General features: G+C 45.1%; 1 protein-coding gene across 2 annotated transcripts in view; it reads left to right on the forward strand.

The window, feature by feature from the left end:
* The window catches only part of LOC113013133 (voltage-gated potassium channel subunit beta-2-like), a 250,829-nt gene that overhangs the window by 193,037 nt on the left and 32,090 nt on the right, over window positions 1–25,702 (forward strand). For both annotated transcript variants that reach the window (XM_026153785.1, XM_026153786.1), the window contains 3 exons: window positions 11,318–11,412; window positions 17,784–17,904; window positions 18,142–18,230. In XM_026153785.1, the coding sequence (XP_026009570.1) occupies window positions 11,318–11,412; window positions 17,784–17,904; window positions 18,142–18,230 (305 nt within the window). The remainder of the gene's footprint in view (window positions 1–11,317; window positions 11,413–17,783; window positions 17,905–18,141; window positions 18,231–25,702) is intronic.

Raw genomic sequence — 25,702 nt, forward strand, 5'->3', positions numbered from 1 at the left:
AACTTAAGGTCCTCCCTTGACAAACCCTTTTCCTCTGTAACCCTTTCATTAAAGTCATAGTTATATTGACTTTTCAACATTTCCTCCAGCTTACAAACAGATATCCTATGTACAACTGTTGGTGGGTGCTCGCTGTCCAAGTTGCTTTTACCATCTTCCATGGGCCCATTTATGACCCAACCCAATGCTGTTCTTATAGCATATGGGCCATTTCCCTGGCTATGAATGACCTCCCATGGTTCCAATAACTTGGGAGCGTTGCATCCAATCAACAAGTCCACATTAGCCATTATGTGGGGAATTTGAACCTTTGACAGATGTGGCCATCTGATCAGATCTTCTTCCTTTACAAAGTAATCCTTGGTGACAGACATCCTTTCCTGTGTTGGGATTTCTGGAAGTTCATAGAAGGCATTGCTGCCTAAACCAGAAACTTCAAGACCAGTAAGTGAGTGGGCAGAGACGACCTTTTCTTGACCCATCGTTTGTAACAGGAAGTGAGTTCTTTTGCCCACAAGATTTAGCTTTTGCATGAGGTGCTCTGAACAGAAGCTAGCTGAACTGCCAGGATCTAAAAAAGCATATGTCTGTATGACATGACTACCTTTAACAGACTTTATTTGAACTGGCAGAATGGAAAGCAAACCGCTTTCTCTTCCGGCCCCTGTATGACCACAAGTTTTCATAGGAGTTACATTCTTTGAAGAGGAGGGCTCTCCATAGCATTCAGGGCTTACACCATTGTTATCAATATGGAGGACAGTGGGATGACCTTTACCACACATTCTACATATCAAACGCTTAGCACAGTCCTTGCTTATGTGCCCAGCACCTAAGCAACCAAAACACAGCCCTTTCTCCTTTAGAAAAAGCATTTTGTCTCTGTGCTTCTTCCGCTGAAACTGTTGACACTTCTCCAGTGTGTGTCGTTGAGTACAGCAGACACAAGATGGCTTTACTGTAAAGTCATGGCTTGTTGTAGTAATCAGCCTTTCTGTGCTGTAGGTTTTATTCATGTTCATGGGTGTGACTGTAGCAGCAAAGCTGTTCCCTTTAATTTGTTTGCTTGGTTGCAACTTCAGTCTGTTGTCAACCTTTGAGACAGGGATTGTTGACGTTACATTCTGAATGTCCCCAAATAAAGGATCCGAAAGAATTTTCACCTGCTTTTCAATAAATGCAACCAAATCTTGAAACCGAGCTCTATGTTTAGAGGTTTCCAATATATATATTGTGGGCGAGCGTGGCTCAAGAGTTGGGAGTTCTCCTTGTAATCGGAAGGTTGCCGGTTCGAGCCCCAGCTTGGACAGTCTCGGCCGTTGTGTCCTTGGGCAAGACACTTCACCCGTTGCCTACTGGTGGTGGTCAGAGGGCCCGGTGGCGCCAGTGTCCGGCAGCCTCGCCTCTGTCAGTGTGCCCCCAGGGTGGCTGTGGCTACAATGTACTGTAGCTTGCCATCACCAGTGTGTGAATGGGTGGATGACTGGATATGTAAAGCGCTTTGGGGTCCTTAGGGTCAAGTAAAGCGCGTTAAAAATACAGGCCATTTACCATATCATATGCAACGGCTCCCCATTTCTCTCTCATTTTATATGGCAACTTGCACAAAATGATTTTCATGTTCACTGGCATAGGGTTAGGGTCATAGGTTTTCATGACATTACAACTCCCACGTAAGAAAAGAGAATATGCTTGCAATGATTTCACATCTTCATTTTTAATTGCAGGCCAAGATAATGCCTTGTCAATGTAAGCAGTTGCAATTTTATATTCATTTCCGAAGTGTTCTTTGAGCAGTTGCTTTGCTTGTATATAGCCTTGTCCTGCAGCCATATGTTGACAACTGCGTACCAGCTCTCTCGGCTGTCCTGTTGTAAACTGCTCCAAATAATACAAGCAGTCCTTCTTATTGGCCTTTTCTTCCACTCCTTGTTCAAACGCATTAATGAAAGAGATGTACTGAAGAGGATCACATCGAATACAGGTATTTTCCTGGATGGTAATGACGATGAACGCTGATGGTGAACAAGGGTTGCAGTTATTTCATTTTGTCTTTGTAAAATGGTACAAATGTCCTCCGACCGTCTTTCTCCCGCTGTAGGAATTGACCTGGGCGATGGAGGATCCACATTCTGAAATTGCGTTTTGATGACCGTTTGAGCTTGTGGCTCACTTTCAATTTCCGTTCCTGACGGGATCATTGCAGATATGTTGCTTTCAGTCTGTACTATTTGCATTGCAGGTTTATCTTCATTGACTGGTGTAGTAGGCTTGACTGCGGCTGAAGCAGCTGTTTTCCTGATTTCCCTTTCATAATATGAATTCATAGCATTGAATTCATATTATGAATTCAATACAAGTTCAAAGTATGTTAGATATACTTTGAACTTCAGCAGCTTGGAAAACAGCTAACTTTGCAGAAGAGGCAGAAAGCAACGCTTCAAGCTCAAGCTGTTCACGTTTCCTCCTTAGCTTAAGCTCTTGCTCCTCCAAAGCATGCTTCTCTTTTAGGACTGCCATACGAGCGAGTAATGCTGCCTTTTCTGCTTTTGCTTTGATTTTGGCAGAAGAAGTTGTGCTCACTTTACCACTAGATGACATATCACCCTTTAAATGTAAATGTTCGCAACCTGATAACCATTCTTTCACTTCATAAGTGAACTCATCATAATGCATTGTTTTTGCTTTAAACCATGTTTCATGCTTTTCTTTTTCATCATCTGGTAACAAACACATCAATGAACCATGAACTGTTTTTGCTTCATTACACAAACCAACAAAATCATTGAATGATGCTTGAACCATAGAAGTTTCATTTTTTTCCATTGAGACCCTTATACTCTCTTTTAAATTATTAGCTTTATTTAATTTAGCTTTTCTATCACGTTGCAGTCTGTCTAGTCTCTCTGCAAGTGCCTTAGCAGTCAATTTCACCACTCGTTTTTCCTTTTCTGGATGTGTCCCAGCCTTGCTGGCGTTCCTACTTTGCACAGCTGATTCTGCAGCAGGCTCCGGGAGCCTGTCAGCAGCTTTATTTGTGTCCATAGTTCAAATGTTCCAAAACTCAAATATTTATCAAGTATTGAGGGTTGCGAAAGTTTGTTTATAAATCAGATTCATTATGTTTGACCACCAATGCATTGGAATTACGTCTTCTTAAATAAGTGTGCACACTTTTATAAATGGCCATTTATTAGTAGCGCTACTCATACCTTGCGTTGGGTGCCGTACTGATTCCGATGAAGAATTCTGAGTCCTCTCCAACATCCACGGAACAGTCGCCAAGCATTCCACGTCGTCAGCTGACAGACCAATAGTCCAGCTGTCCGCTCCTCGTGAACCCTCCACGGTAACTTTTTCCAAACACCATTCAGCTCTCCGTGGCGATCGATCACTCAGACTTTAATTGTCCTGTTTGCGCCGAGTCCCCAAAAAGTTGGCACAAACTTTTCCCCAAAGAAAAGCAAGTTTGTGACTCTAATGTAGAGGCTAAGCCTACACTTGAAGCCACTGAGGTGGTCGTTAACGGGGGTGACACGATGTCACTGATATGCATGAATTAAGTAAACAGTCCAATAAATCCAGTAGTATGTATCTTGTCCTTTTTGGTCTTTATTCCGTATCAAATTAACATAACAGCGCAACGGTCACAAACTGTTTGCCTTCTTACAATTAATGACATACATGACGCCGATTACGTGCATCTATCTTAAATACCTTTACATGATCAAAACAGAAAAAGGTGACATCTAGCGACCACGTAAGGTATTAACACAAGAATGGCTCCTACAGTAACTGTATTCTGAATACTACCTTTTAAACGGTAACTGTAATGGAATACAGTTACTCATATTTTGTATTTTAAATACATAACACGGTATATGTATTCCATTTCTCCCCAACTCCCCAACACTGCCTACTGTTGTGAAATCAGTTACACCCAGGTTCTTTTATTCCTTGGGCATCCAGAGACGGCACCGGAACTCATTAATCATTTTCACAAAAACCTTTATTCATCTTCATTCATCTTCATTTAAGCATGCATCTTCTAGAAGGGAAGATGTGCAAGGCCTATGTCCCTCTGCAAATCTTCTACTCCTCTGTCTGTGAAACACAGTTTTGTAGAAGTGACCCCATCATAAAACCCCCATGGTGTGCTGCAAACTCTGTGTCTGTGTGTATGCACGAGCACGTGAGTGCCTGTGTGTGTGGGTGTGTGAGTGTAACAGTTTAAGCACTGTGTGTGTGTCTCTGCGTACGTGACTTCCTGGGGGTCATAAAAGTAATCTCACCCAAGCTACACCAAATTCCTCTATACAACATAGAAAACAGAGTTAACATATTACAAACACTGAGACCTCCACTCTGCATCCACTGGGCCATTGGCCTCTTGTCTTACATTTACAGATAAGGTGGAGAGTCTCCTGCAAACCTACTTCTAAGTTATAACAATTATGAGTTTTATTAAAGGTACAAGCATCAGCATCAACAACCCCCAACTGTAGCTTCCTGTCTCCTTTTATGGCAGTGCCAGTGTCCATAAATTCCTTTCTACGTACGTGTGTGTGTGTGTGTGTGTGTGTGTGTGTGTGTGTGTGTGTACACATATTTTACAAATTAAATAGAGTAAACAATATATAAAATATATAAAAATATACAGAGTTGAGACATGTGCAAAACAGTGGCATTACTGTACAGTATGGAGTGCATAATGTTGAAGTTCCAGTAGTGAAGGTGAGGTGTCTATGACGTGTTCAGCAGTCTGATGGCCTGGTGGAAGAAGCTGTCTCTCAGTCTGCTGGTTCGGGACCGGATGCTGCAGAACCTCCTTCCTGATGGAAGTAGTCTGAACAGTTTATGGCTGGGGTGACTGGAGTCCTTAATGATCCTCCCCGCTTTCCTCAGGCACCGCTTCCTGTAGATGTCTTGGAGGGAGGGAAGCTCACCTCCAATTATCCGTTCAGAGCACCGCACTACTCGCTGGAGAGCTTTGCAGTTGTAGGCGGTGCTGTTGCCATACCAGGTGGTGATGCATCCAGTGAGGATGCTCTCAATGGCACAGTGATAGAAGGTCCTGAGGATGCGGGGGCTCATGCCGAATCTTTTCAGTCTCCTGAGAAAGAAGAGGCGCTGCTGCGCCTTCTTCACTGTTTTGTTTGTGTGTACTGACCACGTAAGATCCTCAGCCAGATGTACACCAAGGAACCGGAAGCTGCTCACTCTCTCCACAGCAGCGCCGTTGATGGTGATGGGGGTGTGTACTTCTCTGCACCTCCAGAAGTCCACTATCAACTCCTTTCTCTTTGCGACGTTGAGGGTGAGATGGTTGTCTTGACACCAGTGGGTCAGGGCGCTGACCTCCTCCCTGTAAGCCGTCTCATCACTGTTGGTGATAAGACCCACCACTGTAGTGTCGTCCGCAAACTTCACAATGATGTTGGAGTTGTTAGTGGCTGTGCAGTCGTAGGTGTAGAGTGAGTACAGGAGAGGGCTCAGTACACACCCCTGTGGAGCACCAGTGTTCAGTGTGATGGGGGATGAGGTGATGCTGCCCAGTCTGACCATTTGGCGTCTGTCAGACAGGAAGCTAAGGATCCAGCTGCAGAGGGAGCTGCTCAGTCCTAGATCCTGTAGTTTCCTGTCCAGCTTCGAGGGAACGATGGTATTGAATGCTGAGCTGTAATCTACAAACAGCATTCTCACATACGTGTCTCTCTTCTCCAGGTGTGACAGGGCAGTATGTAGTGTCAGGGCTATGGCATCATCAGTGGACCTGTTGTGGCGGTATGCGAACTGTAGAGGGTCCAGTGAGTCGGGTAGTGCAGAGCAGATGAAGTCCCTGACCAGCTTCTCGAAGCATTTGCTCACGATGGGGGTCAGGGCTACAGGTCGCCAGTCGTTCAATGAGGAGATGGTGGAGGATTTGGGTACAGGGACGATGGTGGCCATTTTGAAGCAGGCTGGGACTACAGACAGAGAGAGGGAAAGGTTGAAGATGTGTGTGAACACTCCAGCCAGCTGAGCCGCGCATGACTTGAGGACGCGGCCGGGAATCCCGTCCGGACCTGTAGCTTTGCGTGCGTTCACCTTCCTGAAGCACTTCCGCACATCCTCCTCAGACACAGTGTGCGCTCTGACGTCATCCGCGGTGCGCACACTGTCCGGTCTCATGGTGTTCGCTGTGTCGAATCTAGCGTAGAATACGTTTAGATCCTCACACAGAGAGGCCGTGGTCTGCGGTGTGCTGGGTTTCCCTCTAAAGTCTGCGATCGTGTTTAGTCCCTGCCACATACTCCGAGGGTTGTCAAACTGTTGCTCCACCCTGTCCCTGTACTCATGTTTGGCTGCTTTGATCGTCTTCCGGAGTTGGTAATGTGCGTGTTTGTAGTCCGATGTGTTCGCGGAGGCAAAGGTGGTGCTCCGTGCCGCGCGAACATCTCCGTTAATCCAGGGTTTTTGATTTGGGAAAGATTTAACTGTTCTGGATGGGACGACATCTTCCACGCATTTCCTGATAAATCCGCAGACTGAGTCTGTGTACTCATCAATGTCCCTAGCAGCCACGTGAAACATTTCCCAGTCCGCGTGATCAAAACAGTCCCGCAGCGCAGACTCCGATTGGTCCGTCCAACAGTGCACCGCCCTCCGGGTTGGAGCTTCCTGTTTCAGCTTCTGCCTGTAGGCGGGCAGGAGCAGGATGGAGCGGTGATCTGATTGGCCGAATGGGGCGCGGGGGAGGGCTTTGTATGCATCCCGGAAAGAGGTGCAGCAGTGGTCAAGTAGCCGGTCTCCACGAGTGTTGAAGTGGATGTGTTGGTGGAGTTTCGGTGAGACTTTCTTCAGGTTTCCCTTATTAAAGTCCCCGGTCGTGATAAACGCTGCCTCTGGGTGTGCGGTTTCCTCGCTGCTGATCGCGCTGTACAGTTCCCTGAGTGCTCGGTCAGTGTCGGCTTGTGGGGGAATGTAAACAGCCATAATAATCACTGCTGTAAATTCCCTCGGTAGCCAGAATGGCCGGCACTTAATCATCAGGTACTCCAGGTCCGGTGAGCAGAAGGATTTGACCGGGTGCACGTTCGTATAATCACACCAGCTGTTGTTGATCATGAAACATACACCACCGCCTCTGCTTTTCCCAGTAAGATCCTGTGACCTGTCCGCGCGATGCGCGGAGAACCCCGGTAGTTGTATTGTACCTTGTCCGATAGCCAGGTTTCTGTGAGGCAGATCACGCACCAGTCCCGCATCTCTTGCTGGAATGAGATCCGTGCCCGAAGCTCGCACAGCTTGTTCTCCAGAGACTGCACATTAGCCAGTAATAAACTAGATAACGGTGGTCTGTTAGTGCGCCGTCTCAGTCGAACCAGAACGCCAGATCTTCTCCCTCTGCGTCGGCGTTTGCGGCCTCCAGGGCCAGAGAACAAAAGCGTCTCAGGTGAGATGAATGAGGGTCTGCAAACGGAGCGTCCGTGTTGCAAAACTTGAACTCCGGAAAGTTATAAGAAAGACCGTCTTTTATGTCCAGTAAGGTTTGTCAGTCGTACACAAGGAGACGTGCTACTCGCGAAAAAATAAAGGAAAAGTAAAATTAAACACAGAAAAACAGCTGTTGCTTGGGGGAGCTCGCGGCGAGGCTGTCATACTCGGCGCCATCTTGTTTATGAACCTCTGATCTAAACAAATTTAACACATCATATTATAATAATTATTTTCTTGTACTCACACTACCTGTGGTTAGGGATGGGTATCGTTTAGGTTTTATCCGATACTGGTGCCAAACTGGTACTTTTGAAATGGTGCTGGTGCTTAAACGGTGCTCGAACCGGAGCTTAGAGAAATGCGAACACAAACTTTGTCCAAAAACCTCTTATGTTTTTATTTTTAGCAGTCTCTTTTTTTCTGCAAAATGATAACCAAGTTAGCCTTTTCTGTTGATACAACATACCTCCTTTGGTTGGAACCGGTGGCTAGGGCTAGGACTCTCCTATTTGGGTTCTTGGGGGATGTTGCTAACTCCAGGTTCGATAACAGGCACCACTCCCGCAATATATGTGCTTGGTGTGAGGTCTTGCAGCAAGCTATCAAATATGGTGCTCTTCTGGGGTTTTAAAAATACGCTATGCGTGTTTCATCAGATTCGAGGTGTTACCTCCTTTGCACAGTATCACCTTAGGCTGCTGAGTTTGCATCTTTTGCTGTGAAGTACAGCCAGACTTTTGACCACTTTGCCTTGAGCATTTTTAATCTGTAGCTCTGCTCTAAAAGAACGCACATACCTGGGCCTGCCTACTATCCCTGGAAAGGTAAAATGATTGGCTAGAATCGAAAATGTATGACATCTCAGGAAAAAAAAGCACCGAAATAAAGCACCAAAATGCACTGGGTGCCATAATGGCACCGGATATCGGTACCCATCCCGACCTGTGGTACTATGTGACTGTGTGCGTGGGTTGTGTAAAATGTAATTATTGACAAGAGTCAACAAGCACTGATAGTGTAATCTACAGCTGTGGCCAAACGTTTAGAGAATGAGAAGTCTTGGGGTTTTTTTTGTTTGTTAAAGTTTCTTTTTACAAACTTTGCTGTTTCAATAATAGTTGTATACCATATTATATCACTTCAAACAGAGGTGATCCAGTAATGCTGCACTAATGAATTAAACTATTCACTTTAGCTAACGTTATGTTGTGCAAGACATTAATAAACCTAAAATACAATGTTTTGGACATTCATTTGTATATTTCCCTACTGTAGGGGGCTCTGAGAGGGTACAATATGACAACTGTGGAATTCTATAAGAAACAGTCAATCATATTTGTTTGTCAAAGCTGAACCAAGGGCAAACTACGCCAAATTATAAGCATAAAAGTTACTGTACAACTATCATTTTTTAACATGACGCTTGTTCTTATACATGTGATACATTTATTACCAACCAGAGAGTTTATCTGCTGACTTTTGAAGTCTTAATCCAGCTCCAGCTCAAGATAATGTAGATTCCCATCAGTAACAGCTTCGTTCCACTGATAAAATGTAGTTCTATTAATCTGCGCTCAATTACCCTGGAAGCGGAACTGGATGCAAGTAACAAAAAAAAAGAATTTTGGAACTGAAATTCCAACTGAAACTGAATGGTGATAAATGAAACTGAAATTATTCAAGAGCTACATTTTTAAAGGACAAAATACAGTTTCAAAGCAAATTAATTAACTTCAAATTCAGTTTCTGATGGCACAAAGGTCTGCCCATAGTACTGGCCATGTTCCTGGCACTTCGGCACTTCCTGTCTCGATTGCGTGGTTGTCTAGACAGACAGCACAGTTGCCGCAGCCTATATCAACCAGCAGGAGGAGCTGGGCTCTCCTCCCCTCTGCAAACTGGCCGCCCAGCTGTGGCAGTGGGCTCACTGCCAATTCCTCTCCCTCTGGGCAGTTCATGTGCCAAGTTCCCTGAACATGGCAGCAGACATTATGTCCAGGGGCAGTCCATGCCCAGGGGAGTAAAGGGCAGAGGTTGACTTCTTTGCCTCCAGGAAATTGACACACTTGCCCTCTGTACTTCTCCCTGAAGTCCGACGACACCCCTCTAGGGTGAGGTGCCCTTGTGCATCCCTGGCCCCAGGCACTCCTTTACACCTTCCCCCCTTTCTTCCTCCTCCACTCGGTCCTCCGCCCTGGTTTTAAGTAATCCCACCCCTCCTGGATGGCATGCCCTGGGACCTCCTGCCCCAGGCCGGAGGGTCGCTCTTCCATCCTTTCCCCGCAAGGCTGCGGCTGATGGCCTGGCCCCTGAGGAGGAGAGGCTGCGCTCCTTACGACTTCCTGCCCCTGTTGTGAACACCATGCAGGAAACTTGTGCACCATCCACGAGGGCTTCCTACTGCTATCACTGGGGAGTGTTTGCTTCCTGGTGCGTGGTCCACAGGCTGGACCCCATGGTGTAACAGTTGATGCCATGGTGGTCCATGGACTGGACACCCAAATTGCCACAGTCAATACCATCCTGCAGTCCCAGCTAGAGGCAGGCAGAGCTGCTGTTATCCTTCATGGGTTAGTGGCTGTGATTAAGGCTGTTCACCTTGGTCGCTCAGTGCTCAGCAACTGAGCACTGAGCGACCAAGGTGAACAGCCAACTGCAAAATCAAAGCAGCGTCAGCGTTGCGCTAACGCTGCTTTGATTTCGCGTTTGCTAGGGGTGTCCAGGACCTAACAGCTCGGTTTCCCCTTGGGACCTGGAACTGGTCCTTAGTGCCCTCCAGTGCCCTCCATTTGAGCCCCTGGAAGATGCTAAGTTGAAGTGGCTATCGCTTAAGACCACCTTCTGGCCATAACTTCCACCAGAAGAATAAGTGAGCTCCATGCACTGTCGGCCACAGTGACTGCTTGATGGGAAGGGGGTGGTCCTCGGACCCAACCCTGCATTCTTGCCTTCTTGCCACAAGTCCTCTCGGACTTTTACTTTTCTCAGACGGTTGAGCAGCACTCAGCTCCCACTGAAGGGTTGGAATGAGAGGCAGCTCTGCGTCTGCAGGCTCTGTGACCTATCCGAGCTCTGGTTCTGTATGTTGCACGTACCCCGTCACTTTGGACAATGGACTAGTGGTCTAAGTCCCAGTTAATCCTGCAGGCTTATGCTTCAGTAGGAGCTCCTCTTCCCTCAGGTGTTCAGGCCCACTTGACCTGCAGGGTGGACTTCTTGGGCCATATGGAGGGGCGCTGCCCTCTTGGCCATTTGTACATTGATGACTTTGTCCTCGGCCACCACCTTTACGCAAATTTTCCACTTGAACGTGGCAGCCTGCTCATCTCTTGAGAGCAGATGCTGGGTGCCCATTGGTGGTAGCCATCGTTCCCCGGTCAGCCTAGCATCTTGTGGGCTGACCTAGAGTGGCCGCTCAGTTGCAGTCCTTACGTCTTTTGGGACCAGTTCAGGCCAGTCTTGCGTCTGGCGAAGCCCTGACCGGGGTGGCATATGTATATGTACATTTGTAAATAGTTTGTAAATACATTCTGGGATTTGGTTGCACTGTCTTCTCGTGGGGTGTCTTACAGAGTTACCCCGTACATATGGAATATATAGCAAACTGGAGAGTCTCGATATGATAGAGAATGTAAGGTTACATTGTAACCTTTGTTCTCTGGGTCATACCCCATACATATGGAATATGTAATGGAGTGGAGAGATATTATCTCACTCAGAGAACCAAGGTTACAATGTAACCATATGTTAAGTGGCCTTCTGAACACCGATTCATAATCTGGAAATTAAAGAAATAATTTTTTAAAATATTCTGTATGTATTCCTTTTGGACATGCAGGCATTGGAGCTATGACATGGTGTCCACTGGCTTGTGGGATCATCTCAGGGAAATATAACAATGGAATCCCTCCTTATTCACGTGCTTCACTTAAGGTAATATCCCAATATTTAATATCCATCTGGTATTAAACAAAGGAACTGTAATGGTCCTGGGTTGTTTGACCCAGTTTTTTGTGTTTCATTGTATTTTGATATTCATTGTTTATGTTTTGGCTCATTGAGTCTTTTTTGAGTCTGTGTTCCGTCATGCTACCTGTTCCAAGGTTGCCTAGTTTCAGCTCTTTATTCATTTAGACTCCTTATGTCATCTTCCCTTGTGTTGAAGTTCCCCTTGTTGTTGTGTGTGTCTTACCTCTTATGTTATGCCTGCGTGGTTTATGTTGTCAAGTTCGGGTCACGTCTGTGTTCCGTCATGCTACCTGTTTTATGTTGAAAGTTGTTGGGTCTGTGTTTCCACAAGCCCCGCTAATTCTAGAAGAAAACAAGACAGTCGATCGATTATTTGCGCAAGGGAGGCCTCGTCTGTGTCCACCACGAAAATGACCCTCAGATCTGACCTCCTCCTGCTACCTTTTATTGAGAGACAGTTCACACAAAACACGTCAGAACAAAGCCACGCCCCCTTAGTTCTAAGACAAAGCATTGTATGTATATGTGTGAACTTCTGTAAGAATGTGTGTGTGTGTGTGTGTGTGTGTGTGTGTGTGTGTGTGTGTGTGTGTGTGTGTGTGTGTCAGACCTCCTGCTGACCAAAGGGTCGTAAACGCAGGAAGCTTACATCAAAAGAAGCAGATCTTCCAGATAGGATGTATCTGCAATAAAACATTACAGCCCCCCACCAGAACCTCAAGAATCTGGGGGGAAGGACAGTGGAATTTCTTTCATCAGAGCTGGCAAGCATAGAAATGACAACATTTAACAATTCACTCTAATAAAAGTCCTTGTGTTTCTTTGCTCATTGTATTTAGTCTTACTCTCCCCTGTGTTGTCATTGTTTCATTGTAGTCAGAGCTGTGCCCTCCTGTGTCTCCACTTTCCCTGATTACCTCATGCGTGCGTTTAGTCCTATATATATATATATATATATATATATATACTAGGGGTGCAACGATATTCGTATCGATATTGAACCATTCGATACAGTGCTTTCGGTTCGGTACGCATATGTATCGAACAATACAACATTTGTAATTTATTTTATCAACTTTCCTTCTGACGATGCTGTCTGTGTTGAGCGCTCAGTGAATCTGCGTTCGACTACTCCGCCTAGGCTGCACTGTCGAGCGCAGATCCACTGAGCGCTCAACACAGACAGCATAGTCAGAAGGAAGAGCGCAGGGCAAGCTAGCGAGACAGAAGTTAAGCTCCCCTTGCAACATGGACCTCCCCCACCCTCATTCAGATCTGGCGTTTGGAATTATTTTGGTTTTCATGTGACATATGACCCTGAAAGTAAGCGAGTCATGGACTAAAGTAAAACAGTATGTTGGATGTGCCATGCAATGCTCAATTACATGGGTGGGAACTAGTGTGTTAGCGCAGTTAGCTCGTTAACGTGTTGGACGTCTAGCCCCATGCACGGGGCGATCGGCGGTAGCTCGTTAACGGAGATTTTGCATTCTTTCAGAAATGTAGCTGGGTAATTATGTCATTGGCATCGGTGAGCCAATGTCAATATGTGACATATTGAAATCGCGTTTGAATTTGCGCTTGTTTTTTTGCTTTCACTTTGCAATCGTGCGAACTGTGTATAGAGAGCGACAGCACTGATCTGTGAGTGATGATAATTTGTGCACCAATTCCTCTGACATCGTCTTATTAATCGTTAGCTTACTATGCAAACATGACAAGTGAAATCTCCCGCAGCAAGCTTAAACATGTGAGAGGTTGATCGCGCAGAGAATCGCTGAGCTTATGTGAGTGCGTGTGTAAAAGCAGCAGGATATATATTTTAGTTCTGCTGAGCCAAATAAGACAGGTCAGGGTGAAGAAGTGACAGCCAAAGAAAAGCTTACCACAAAACGGAGAAGTTATGACAAATCAGACTATAAGGCAAAAAGAAAGTGCAGCTTTATGGTTTCATGGACAAAATAATTTCTGTGGCTGCAATATGATGAGCTAAATAACCAGGGCTGCACATAAGTGGTCCGCAGGTGTGCATTTGCTGTCAAAATAAAAAACACGCACAAGGGTTAGGGTTAAATTTAAAAACTGTACTTTTGAGTTAAAATATATATTTATAATTTTAATAAATGACAAATTAAAAAGGCATGAACATTTTTTTGTATCGAAAAAATATCGAACTGTGACACCAAAGTATCGAACCGAACCGAACCGAACCGTGAATTTTGTGTATCGTTGCACCCCTAATATATATATATATATATATATATATATATATATATATATATATATATATATATATATATATATAAACAGTGGGATGCAAAGTTACATATATATTAGGGGTGCAACGATACTCATATCGATATTGAACCGTTCGATACAGTGCTTTCGGTTCATTACGATCTGCGTTCGACTACTCTGCCTAGGCTGTACTGTCGAATGCAGATCCACTGAGCGCAGCGCAAACTAGCAAGACAGAAGCTAAGCTCGTTGCAACATGGCAACTACCTCAGTGCTACCCAAAATTGAACCTCCCCCACCCTCATTCAGATCTGGCGTTTGGAACTATCTTGGTTTTCATGTGAAGCGAGACCCTGATGGTAAGTGTGCCATGGACAAAAGTAAAACAGTATGTTGGATGTGCCACGCAATGCTCAATTTTTGGGAACTAGTGCAATAGCGCAGTTAGCTTGTTAACGTGTTGACGCCATCCAGCCCCAAGCACGGGGCAATCCGCGGTAACTTGTTAACGGAGATTTGCTGCGTTATGGCGTTAATGTCATTTTAACGAGATTAACGCTGACAACACTGGTGGGAACACAACAAATATGACTGCACATTTATGCCGACATCATCCTAGTGCAAAGACAAGTGGAAGCAGACAAAAACAACAAGCACGCATGCTACACACTTTACCCGAGTCATTTAGACAGCCGTTAGCACATGATTCTCCTTACCTGATACGTTTAATATGCTGCTGAGAGTATACCTCAGAAGAAGCGTATAGTATAGCTTTTATTTTGGAAAGAGCCATTTCTCTGTAATAAATTCTCTTTTCCAAAGATAAGTGATTTCTCGATTAGATAGATTTATTTTTATTTTGTTGTTTCAGCAACATTAAATTTAAAAACTGTACTTTTGAGTTAAAATATATATTTCTAATTTTAATAAATGATAAATTAAAAAGGCATGAACATTTGTTTTTGTATCGAAAAAATATCGAACCGTGACACCAAAGTATCGAACCGAATCGAACCGTGAATTTTGTGTATTGTTGCACCCCTAATATATATATATACACTCAACAAAAATATAAACGCAACACCTTTGTTACTGCTCCCATTCCCCATGGGATGGACGTAGAGACCTAAAATTCATTCCAGATACACAATATAACCATCCCTCCCAAACAGTGGTCACAAATCAGTCCAAATGTGTGGTAGTGGGCACATCTGCTATATTGAGATAATCCATCCCACCTCACAGGTGTGCCACATCAGGATGCTGATCTGACATCATGAGTAGTGCACAGGTGTACCTCAGACTGCCCACAACAAAAGGCCACCCTGGAATGTGCAGTTTTGTCTCACAGCAAAATGCCACAGATGCCACAAGCAATGAGGGAGCGTGCAATTGGCATGCTGACAGCATGAATGTCAACCAGATCTGTCGCCCGTGCATTGAATGTTCATTTCTCAACCATAAGCCGTCTCCACAGGCGTTTCAGAGAATATGGCAGCACATCCAACCGGCCTCACAACCGCAGACCTCGTGTAACCACACCAGCCCAGGACCTCCACATCCAGCAGGTTCACCTCCAAGATCGTCTGAGACCAGCCACCCAGACAGCTGCTGGAACAATTGGTTTGCACAACCAAACAATTTCTGCACAAACTGTCAGAAACCGTCTCAGGGACGCTCAACTGCATGCCCGTCGTCCTCATCGGGGTCTTGACCTGACTCCAGCTCGTCGCCGTAACAGACTTGTGTGGGCAAATGCTCACATTCGATGGCGTCTGGCACGTTGGAGAGGTGTGCGCTTCACGGATGAATCATGGTTCACATTGTTCAGGGCAGATGGCAGCTGAGAATGTCCCAGTTCTTGCATGGCCAGAATACTCACCGGACATGTCACCCATTGAGCATGTTCGGGATGTGCTTGACCGGCGTATACGACAGCGTGTACCAGTTCCCACGAATATCCAACAACCTTGCACAGCCATTGAAGTGGAGTGGACCAACATTCCACAGGCCACAATTGACAATCTGATAGACTCCATGCGACGATGTGTTGCACTGCATGAGGCAAATGGTGGTCACACCAGATACTGACCGGTTCTGGGTCCCCAGACCCCCAATAGCGCAAAAAACTGCACATTCCAGGGTGGCCTTTTGTTGTGGGCAGTCTGAGGTACACCTGTGCACTACTCATGATGTCAGATCAGCATCCTGATGTGGCACACCTGTGAGGTGGGATGGATTATCTCAATATAGCAGATGTGCCCACTACCACACATTTGGACTGATTTGTGACCACTGTTTGGGAGGGATGGTTATATTGTGTATCTGGAATGAATTTTAGGTCTCTACGTCCATCCCATGGGGAATGGGAGCAGTAACAAAGGTGATGCGTTAATATTTTTGTTGAGTGTATATATAAGATAAAAGTAAATCATAAAATTCAATTGTCTAGGAGTGTTAAGCTGGGAGGTGTATCCTGGACACAAGCAAGGTTGTAAGGTTGTAATTTTTCTGTTTTTTAAATTTCTATTACAAAAGGGCCATTATAGGTTTTCCAATTTAGTTTGTAATTGAGTATTTTTCTAAGACAGCTAAACTTTCTGACCCAGAGCGCAATTAGGGGTCAGGGTCCAGTGACGATCTTCCCATCTCTTGTTTTCGTCCGGCCTCTTGAGGAGAGACACCTTGGCCATTCACCATATCTGACACTGGCGATGAAGGTGGTATTGAACTGAGGAGACCGACAGTTCATTTTCCTGAATGGGGAACAGGCATGGTTAATACCCCAATAAGACTTCAAATGGGGACAAACTGGCAGCAGAGGAGGTCAAGGAGTTGTGGGTGTACTCAGCTCAAGCCAAATGCAAGCTTCAGGTTGACTGAGATTGGACCATGCAACGAAGAGCAGCCTCCTGCTCCTGGTTAGACCTCTCTGCCATTTTTATGTCTGTGAAATCCAGAAGAGATTCTAACTTTGGCTGTCACAGTCCTGGGTGATCCAGTGGTTTGAGTTTATTGTGTTTTTTTTGTCATTTTTGTACTTTGTTAAGTCTAGTTTGTTGTTTCTAAGGATCATTCCATATTACCTGGGTTGTTTTGATTAGGTTTAGTTGTTAGATTTCCCCTTGTGTCTTTACCCCCTGTGTCTCCCTCCGTGTGTCTGTGTTAATATTGTGGTATGAGTTCTTGTGCCATTTTTCCCGTCGTGTTTTATTCTGTTATGTTTATCTATGTTCCCCAGTTCCTTCTCTCTCTCCAGTCTGTGCCTCTATGTACTTCTTGTTTTACTTTGATAGTCTCCCATCAGCTTGCCCTTCCCTGTCTCATCTGTGTATTTTGTGCCTGCCGTGCCTTCCAGCTGATTCTTCTTTGCCCTGTATCCCTCTGTGTATTTATGTCAGCGTATCCCTCAGTCACGTGTCGTAATCTCCTCATACATGGCTGTGTGTTTCCCTATGTGTCTCTCCATGTGTTTAATTTATATTTTCCCAGTGTAGTTTTTCTAAAGTTTTCACTGTCAGCAATAAAGCTGCTTTTTAAGTTTACATTTTCGCCTCCGTGAAGTCTGCATTTAGGTCCTATTCTGCCTGCACACAGCTGTTTTGTGACATCCCAAACTCGAGAGGTGAACTGAGGTCCACACTCCGAGACAATGTCTGGTAATAGAGCCAAAAAACATGGTTCCTGAGGAACTGAGCCATTTCTGAAGCTTAAGGGAGTTGTGGAAGGTAACAGAGTGCATAGCCTTGGAGAACTGTCTATAGATGTTAGTATAGAGTTATTACCCACTGATAGAGCCAGTAATGAAATCAATGGTGATGTAGGACCACGGCTGTCCTGGGACCATCAATGGACACATGTGGCCAGCAGGCAGAGAGTGAGCTGATTTACTCTGGTCACAGATTTAAAAAGCCACAACTCTACAGCTGCCAATGAATCAGAGTGATTCATCTCATCCCAAGAGGACTTCTTGGGTGAAATCTCTAAGAGAATGGCAGTGCTTAGTTTTTTATTTTTAGCTTATTCTTCTCTTTGTAATTTCGGTAAACTAGTTAACAATCAGATTTTCTTACAGTCTGTTTAACTATCTGTAACAGGGTTATCAATGGCTAAAAGACAAGATCCTAAACGAGGAGGGGCACCGCCAGCAGGTGAAGCTAAAGGAGTTGCAGGCAGTTGCTGAAAGAATAGACTGCACTCTTCCCCAACTGGCTATTGGTAAATAAATAACATTACTATATGTATAATAATACACTGGCTTCCCTACATTAAATATTGTTGTATGTTATATTCTCTGCAAATGACTGTAGAAGTAAAAGAAAAAATATAATAAACATAATACAAAACACATTTGTCCTGTGAAAATACAATGCAGTTTTCTAGAAAACATTGTATTTAACTTGATTTGATATCATTGACATTAACATTTTCTCTCTGTGCTGTAAACCCCCACAGCCTGGTGCCTTAGAAATGAAAGGGTAAATTCTGTCCTGTTGGGAGCTTCCAGAACTGACCAACTGATGGAGAATATCAGAGCAATACAGGTATAAATATCTATCAGTTAGTACACAGAACTATAATTGTTCTCAACATAAAATAATACCAAACATGTTCCATTCAGTGTTTGGAGTGCTTTACATAATTTCTGAGTATCCTCTGTGGCAGTGCCCCTGGTGTATTCACTGCTGTTGATAAACAAATTATCGGCAAACCATCCATCATTGTGTGTGAGAGAGTTTGTGTGTAATGAAAGTGGTTAAAGTTCATAGATCAGAGACCTGTATCATTTGCGTCTGTTATGAGGACTAAGACTAGAAAGGTTCTATAATGAAAACACTATTGTCACCATTTATCATTTGATTACTGTTGTATGGTAAATGATAAATAGCCTGTATTTGTATAGCGCTTTACTTAGTCCTTAAGGACCCCAAAGCGCTTTACACTACATTCAGTCATTCACCCATTCACACACACATTCACACACTGGTGATGGCAAGCTACACTGTAGCCACAGCTGCCCTAGGGAGCACTGACAGAGACGAGACTGCTGGGCACTGGAGTAAGTGAATCACCCCTATTTCGACAAATAAACTTAGGGTTATGCCGGTGTCACGTCGGCCATGACGTGGGGCAGCAGAGGGTTACGAAATCTGAAGAAAGTTAAACAAGTCATGAACAGAATAAAATTTTTGCAGTCTAACATTGTGTTTCTTCAGGAAACACATCTGATGCATAATGAGGACTTGAAAATTAAGAGGAGGTGGAGAGGCAAGATCTGGTCTGCATCGTTTAACTCTCAAGCGAGAGGGGTGCATAAATCCATACCACTCCAGGTCCGGCCGGGTTGAGTCAAACGATGATTTTAATGATCACACACGTGGGAGATGGACACCGTACGCAGACAGCATCAGATCTCAAAATGGTGGAGCATTGATCAAACTCTTATAGCCTCTAGTGGCCCCCACCTAATCATAAAAGCCTAAGCATTCACATTCTTTCTCTCACACAGTGCCTAAGCTACGACCTTGGCTCCCTGTTTATCTGCTCCTGCTGAGATGGGGCAGAAAACTCCAGTATGTTCTGTTCTCTTCTAATCAGACAAATAAGGCGATGACTTTCTGCGAACAGTATTTCTTATAACTCAGCAGTATAATGCATCATAAAACAATATCATTCATTCACAATCAATCAGCAGTCTAATGTAATGCAAATCAGTTTAACAAATGCAATAGTTATCACCTTCTTCTAATTCAGGAGAATAATGCAAACTAAAATTACATAATAATTCACAATCTTTAATTAAGGGTCTAACATGGCATAAAATAATATTATAATCCCACACTATACAGCGCTTTATGAAGGAATTGAACTTAATAGCTATCTGGAGGGAAGAAAATCCGGACTTTCTAAAGTTCTCATGTTATTCTGGTGCACACAAGTCCTATTCAAGAATTTACTTATTTTTGATATCTGCAGAGTTGGGACTAAAATCAAGGAATGCTCCAATGAGGCTATTCTAATCTCAGATCATGCTCCCAATTCATTGGTATATCAGGACTTGTGAAAGATGCTAGGATTTGGCGTTGCAAACAAAAATGGTTGGCGGACCCTGGTTTTGTCTTGCTTTTGGATGAACAAATTAGCCTCTATTTTGAAATGAATAAAACAGAAACTTTTGCAAGCATAAGATGGGAGGCTTTTAAGGCTTTTATTAGGGGCCAAATAATTAGATCCAATCCAATCCAAAAGGCAAAAAAGTTAGAGACAAACATAAAGGAATTAGACAATGAATACTATCACACAAGGTCCCCTGAAATACAGCAAAATGTATTGCTGCTTTGGGCCTAATGGAATGAACTCTCTGCCTCAAAAGCTGTGGCCAGTCTGCTGCAACTTAAACAGTTCTTCTACAATCAGGGTGAAAAACCTGGGAAGGTTCTTGCATGACGTCTCAAGCAGCTCCAGAGTGAAAGGGCTATTATCTCACTGCAAAAATGAGCTAGGAGAAATTATTGTGGATCCGGCAGGAGCCTTCAGGAAATATTATGAAGATCTTTACAGTTCAGAAATATCTAATGACCACTCAGAACTAAAAAAGTTTTTAGATAAGATAAATATACCCAATATACCAGAAGACCTTAGGGCTATTTTGGAGAAAGATATCACTGTCGAGGAATTATCTGCTGCAATCGATAGTATTGAATTGGGGAAAAACCCCGGACACGATGGCCTCCCAATTGAAATTTATAAAAAGTTTAAATATAAACTGTTGACTTCCAATTTTAGAAATGTTAACAGAATCCTTTCAAAAGGGCACCTTACCACAGTCCTTGAAAGGAGCACTAGTTAGTCTGCTCCCAAAGGCTGGTAAACCACACAATAAATGTGAAAACTGGAGACCCATCAGTCTGCTTAATGCAGATTTAAAAATACTTTGTAAAATCTTAGCCAAGAGAATCGAAGAAATACTACCTAAAATAATTGGGAGGGATCAGAACGGATTCATTAGGGGCAGACAAGGATTCCACAATGTCCGAAGGATTCTGAACATTCTTTATGACCAAAAGGGGGGCTCTTGACACTGCTTTACTGTCACTTGACACTGAAAAGGCATTCGACAGAGTGGAATGGCCTTTATTTGTTTGAGACTCTGGCGCGCTTTGGTCTGGGAGAGGATTTTTGTTATTGGGTAAGATTACTTTATAAGGAATCATATGCACAGATCCTGACTAACAATAATATCTCAAAAACCATAAAAATAAATCGAGGGTGTAGACAAGGGGACCCTTTGTCCCCACCGTTGTTCATTATTGATTGATTGATTGATTGATTGATCATATATTATGGCAATTGAGCCTTTGGCTATTGCAGCGAGATGATAGTATGATATTATTTCTGGTATAACAATAGGACAGACAGAATATCGCTTAGCCTTGTATGCTGATGATTTAATTATTTTTCTTAAAAATTTTAACAAATCTATCCCGGTGTCACGGTTCTGGGTCAGTTTCGACCCAGTATTTTGAGTTTTGATTGATTAGTTTATTTTTGAATGTTTGTTGTGGTTTTGGGCGTTATGAGTATTATTATTAGAATTCTATGTTTCTGTTTATTCATGTTTAAGGATTTGTTCTCGGTTGTATCTCACGTTTAGTTTAGTTCAGGTTCCATGTGTCATTCTGTCTGTCTGTCTCAGTGTCAGGTCTGCGTCTTGGTGCAGTGTTCTCTTTTCCTGTTTTATTGGGAAGGTCTGCGTCTCATGTGAGTGTGTTCAGTTTTACCTGTGTCTCGTCTTGTTGATTATTCCCAGCTGTGTCCACCACCTGTGTGTAATTCCCCTGTGTTTCTCTGTGTGTATTTAAGTCGTGTCCTCTGTCATTGTAGTTGCTGGTCCGTCTGTGTATTCCACCCTGCTTCATCTGTGTGGAAACACCGCCAGGTGTTTCTGCTCGCTTTCATTCATGTTCAGGTTCAGGTTCGTGTTCTGTAGTCAGTTTGTTCCCAGTCTAGTTTAGTCCTTGTTCGGTTCGCCTTTTGTCCATTTTTATTTTGTGTTTAATAAACCACCATCACACCTTTACAAGTGCCTGCGTTTGGATCCTCCTTTATTTTCCACACGGCTCATCTCACTCGCCGTGACAGTACGGACCAGCCAGATATGGATCCAGCGGCATTCACTCCACCCACGGAGCTTCGGGACCTCATAACGAACTCTGCTTCAAAATTAATCAACCTGTGGCTAGAGCATGAGGGAGAAGCATTTCTCTACCTTCTGGAAGCCAGGCTACAACAGCTTATTTCCGATTATCCCTGGCTATTGGTCTCACTGCACCCTCTGGTACAAAACTTCATTCTCCACAAACTCCACCTTCACCCCCCCCCCCCCCCCGCCGCTACCGCTCGCCCGCTCGTTTCAGTGGAGCACGTGCCGTCCGAACTGCGTACCCGGCCCGTCGGAGCCGACTCCAAGGAGGAAGCGACGTTCGCGGCACCGGCGCGGCACCCCACAGCCGGACTTCAGGATGTCAAAACAGCCGGCTGTGGTGGGTGAAACAGACACTCTTTCTGTTCCTTCTGACCCAGATACTAGGTCTATTTCTTCTGGAGCTATTTTTTGTGTCTCCTCTAAAAATAATAAGGATTTCTCTGTCTCACCCATGACCATTGCTCCTAAGACTGCCTTTGTTGAGCCGACTTTTCGTGTTAATGACTATGTTCACGCTGTTGTTCCCATGCCCGGAGTAGCTGAGCCTAGCACTACGAACATAGGGAATTTAAGTGTCAGGGAAGCTTTCTTGTCTCCGTCAGTCCCTTCAGGGAAAGCAATAAACCTTTCTGAAACTGTTTTTTCTGGCCGTATTGTCCCATCCTCACTTTCACCCCAGTCAGCAGCCCAGCTGCCCTCAGTTCAGTCAGCAGCCCAGCTGCCCTCAGTTCAGTCAGACACTCCACAATTTATTACACCTCCACTACAACAGTCTCCGCTACTGGTAGGTCAGTCTGTAGCCACTTCGCTGCCTATAGCTCTGTTGCCACCAGTTCAGCTGTCTGCCCACTCATTTGCCCAGCCACCATCCTCACCTTCTCATTCAAAGCAGGAAACACACTTCAACACAATATCTGCTGGTTCTCTTAAGCTGGCCATCTCAGAGACAGTTGCTCCCTCTAGGGCCTCCCCAGAGGCTGGGTGTCAGTCACCAGCCAACTCTGGACCCCTAGAGGTCAAGACGCCAGCACCAGCAGCTCACCAGGAGAACTCACCAGAACGGTCTCGGCTCTCAGCACCCCTGAGAGTTCAAGTGAATTCACCCGTCCGCCTCTGTCCTCTGCTGAGTGTATTGGGGAACACTTACAGCCCTCCGAGGACTGCATCCCACTGTTGCTGCCTGAGTCAAGCCACTGTGCTGCTCAGCCCCAGCCAGTGTCCACACTGCCAGAGGTCTCCGTACCTGCTGCTTCAGTGTCTGTCTCCACTGGAGGGCCCGAGGAGCCCGTCCAGTCTCAAGCCACATTAGCTGGGGGTTCAAGTGAACCCAGCCAGCGTCCTGCCTCATCGGCTGGAGGGCCTGAGGAGCCCGTCCAGCCTCAGGTCTCGTCGGCTGGGGGTTCGGGAGAACCCAGCCGGCCTCAAGTCTTGTTAGCTGGAGGTTCCGAGGAGCCCGTCCGGCCTCATGCCACGTCTGCTGGAGGGCCCGAGTCGCCCGTCCAGCTTCAAGCCACGTCTGCTGGAGGGCCCGAGCCGCCCGTCCAGCTTCAAGGCACGTCTGCTGGAGGGCCCGAGCCGCCCGTCCAGCCTCAAATGTCGTCTGCTGAAGGTCCCGAGTCGCCCGTCCAGCTTCAAGCCAAGTCAGCTGGTGGGTCCGAGGAGCCCATCCAGCATCACGCCTCGTCTGCTGGGGGTCCTGGAGGACCCAGCAAGCACATCCTCACATCTGCTGACGTTCCGGGGAAGTTTGTTCAGCCACCACCTGCTGAATCATCCCCTGTGACTTCTACACCGTTGCCTGCGTCCACATCACCTCCTGCAGTATCACCACTGTCTGGTTCCGCAGCCGTCCCGCTGCCGTCAGGTTCCGCAGCCGTCCCGCTGCCGCCTGGTCCAGCCTCTGTGCCTTCATCCACGCCTGGTCCAGCCTCCGTGCCTTCGTCTGGTCCTGCCTCGTCTGGTCATGCCTCCGTGCCTTCATCTGGTCCTGCCTCGTCTGGTCCTGCGGTTGCCACACCGCCGTCAGAGCCAGCTCGACCTGTTCCGCTTCGCCTCTGCCGGCCGTTTTCCAGGCCTCTAAGTTGGCATCATAGCCTTCGGGGACAGCCTCCGGAAAGAGTTCATCGCCGCCGCTGGCATTGCGGCCGACCTCCGGACCTGCTTAGTGGCCGCCACTGCCTTCCGAGTGGTCGGCGTCCTGATTGGTTTTGCCTGCGCCGCCGCCGTTGCTGTGTGCCCGGCCGGCCCCCAGAACTGTCTTGGTCCTTGTGTTGTTGACCCCCGGGTCAACCCCCTGAACTTTTCTTGGACTCTTGTTGAGCTCTAGTTTGGTTTTGTTTTTGATCTGTTTTCCTGTGTTCGTGGACTGTTTTCTTGTGTTTTTGGACTGGTTTTGGACTCTTGTGCCCCTTGGTTTTGGTTGGCTCTGCTAGAATTGATTAAGGAGTTTAAGGAATTTCTGGTTACAAGATCAATATGTCTAAAACATCCATTATGTTAATAAACCAATTAGATAGAGAAAACCCAACCTCTGTTGTTACTCAATTTAGGTTGTTAATAGCTTTACCTATTTGGGCATCCAAATTCTTCCTTTGCTTAAGGATATCATAGAAATTAACTATAATTCAGTTATGCAAGATGTCTCAAAATCTCTGGATAGATGGACTGCTCTACCAATGTCATTAATGGGGAAATTAAATATTCTCAAAATGAATATACTCCCTGAACTGCTGTACTTATTTCAAAACTTGCCTCTGCCACCACCAAGCAATTTATTTTCTCAACTGAGGACACTCTTCATCAAGTTTTTATGGAAGAACAGACGCCCCAGGTTGTGCCTATCTCTATTGTATCTGCCTTACGACATCAAGTTAAGACTCACCTCAATGAAGTTAATTCACTCTCAGTATTCAGCCCGATATGGGGGAATGATCATTTCCCCCCAGGACAGGGTGAAGGGGGATTTAAAATATGGGCCGAAAGGGGGTTACAAAAAATAGTAAATCTTTACAACCCAGATAATAAACACTTACTGTCCTTTGATGAAATGGTTTTCAAGCATGACATAGCCTGCAGCCAGTTCTTTAGCTATTTACAGCTGAGAGACTTTATTAGAACACAGCAAAACCAGTCCTTGTCCATTCCTGGCCTATCAACCCTTGAAAAAATGATGGTGAAAGATTGCCAGGGAAGGGGCTTGATTTCTAAAATCTATAATAAACTGGTGGCCGCCTCTACAAAAACGTCCGTAAAGAAGCTTGAATCCTGGAGAGAAGACTTACTCCCTTGAAGAGTGGGAGAGGGCTTGCGCCAGGGCACAATCACAAACAGTGAACACTTATTTAAATCTCTTGCAGTACAACTGGTTAATGACTCCAGTCAAACTTAATGCTTTCTACAGTACCATCCCGGATGTTTGTATAAAATGTGACGAGGAAAAGGGAACACTTCTCCATTGTTTGTGGCAGTGTGCTGAAATTAGGAAATTCTGGGAAGAAGTGAAACAATGCACTGAAGAAATTTTAGAAATAAAACTGCATTTAGAACCAAACGTTTTTTGCTGGGCATCAATCCATCTAACTGTAATACAACAAGGAAACATCGCTTATTTTTAGACATAGGGCTGCTGATGGCTAAGAGAGTGATTGCCATTACTTGGAAAGAGGTGGATAGACTGAGAAGAAGTAAATGGATTTCAGAGTTAACATCTACCCTGCCCTTAGAAAAGATCACCTACGCAATCAGGGGTAAGCAGCAATGCTTTGATAGCATCTGGGGCCCCTTCAAAAACTTCCTTGCTAATAAAAACTT

This window comes from Astatotilapia calliptera, chromosome 20 (genome assembly GCF_900246225.1).
Source record: "Astatotilapia calliptera chromosome 20, fAstCal1.2, whole genome shotgun sequence".
NCBI lineage: Eukaryota > Metazoa > Chordata > Actinopteri > Cichliformes > Cichlidae > Astatotilapia > Astatotilapia calliptera.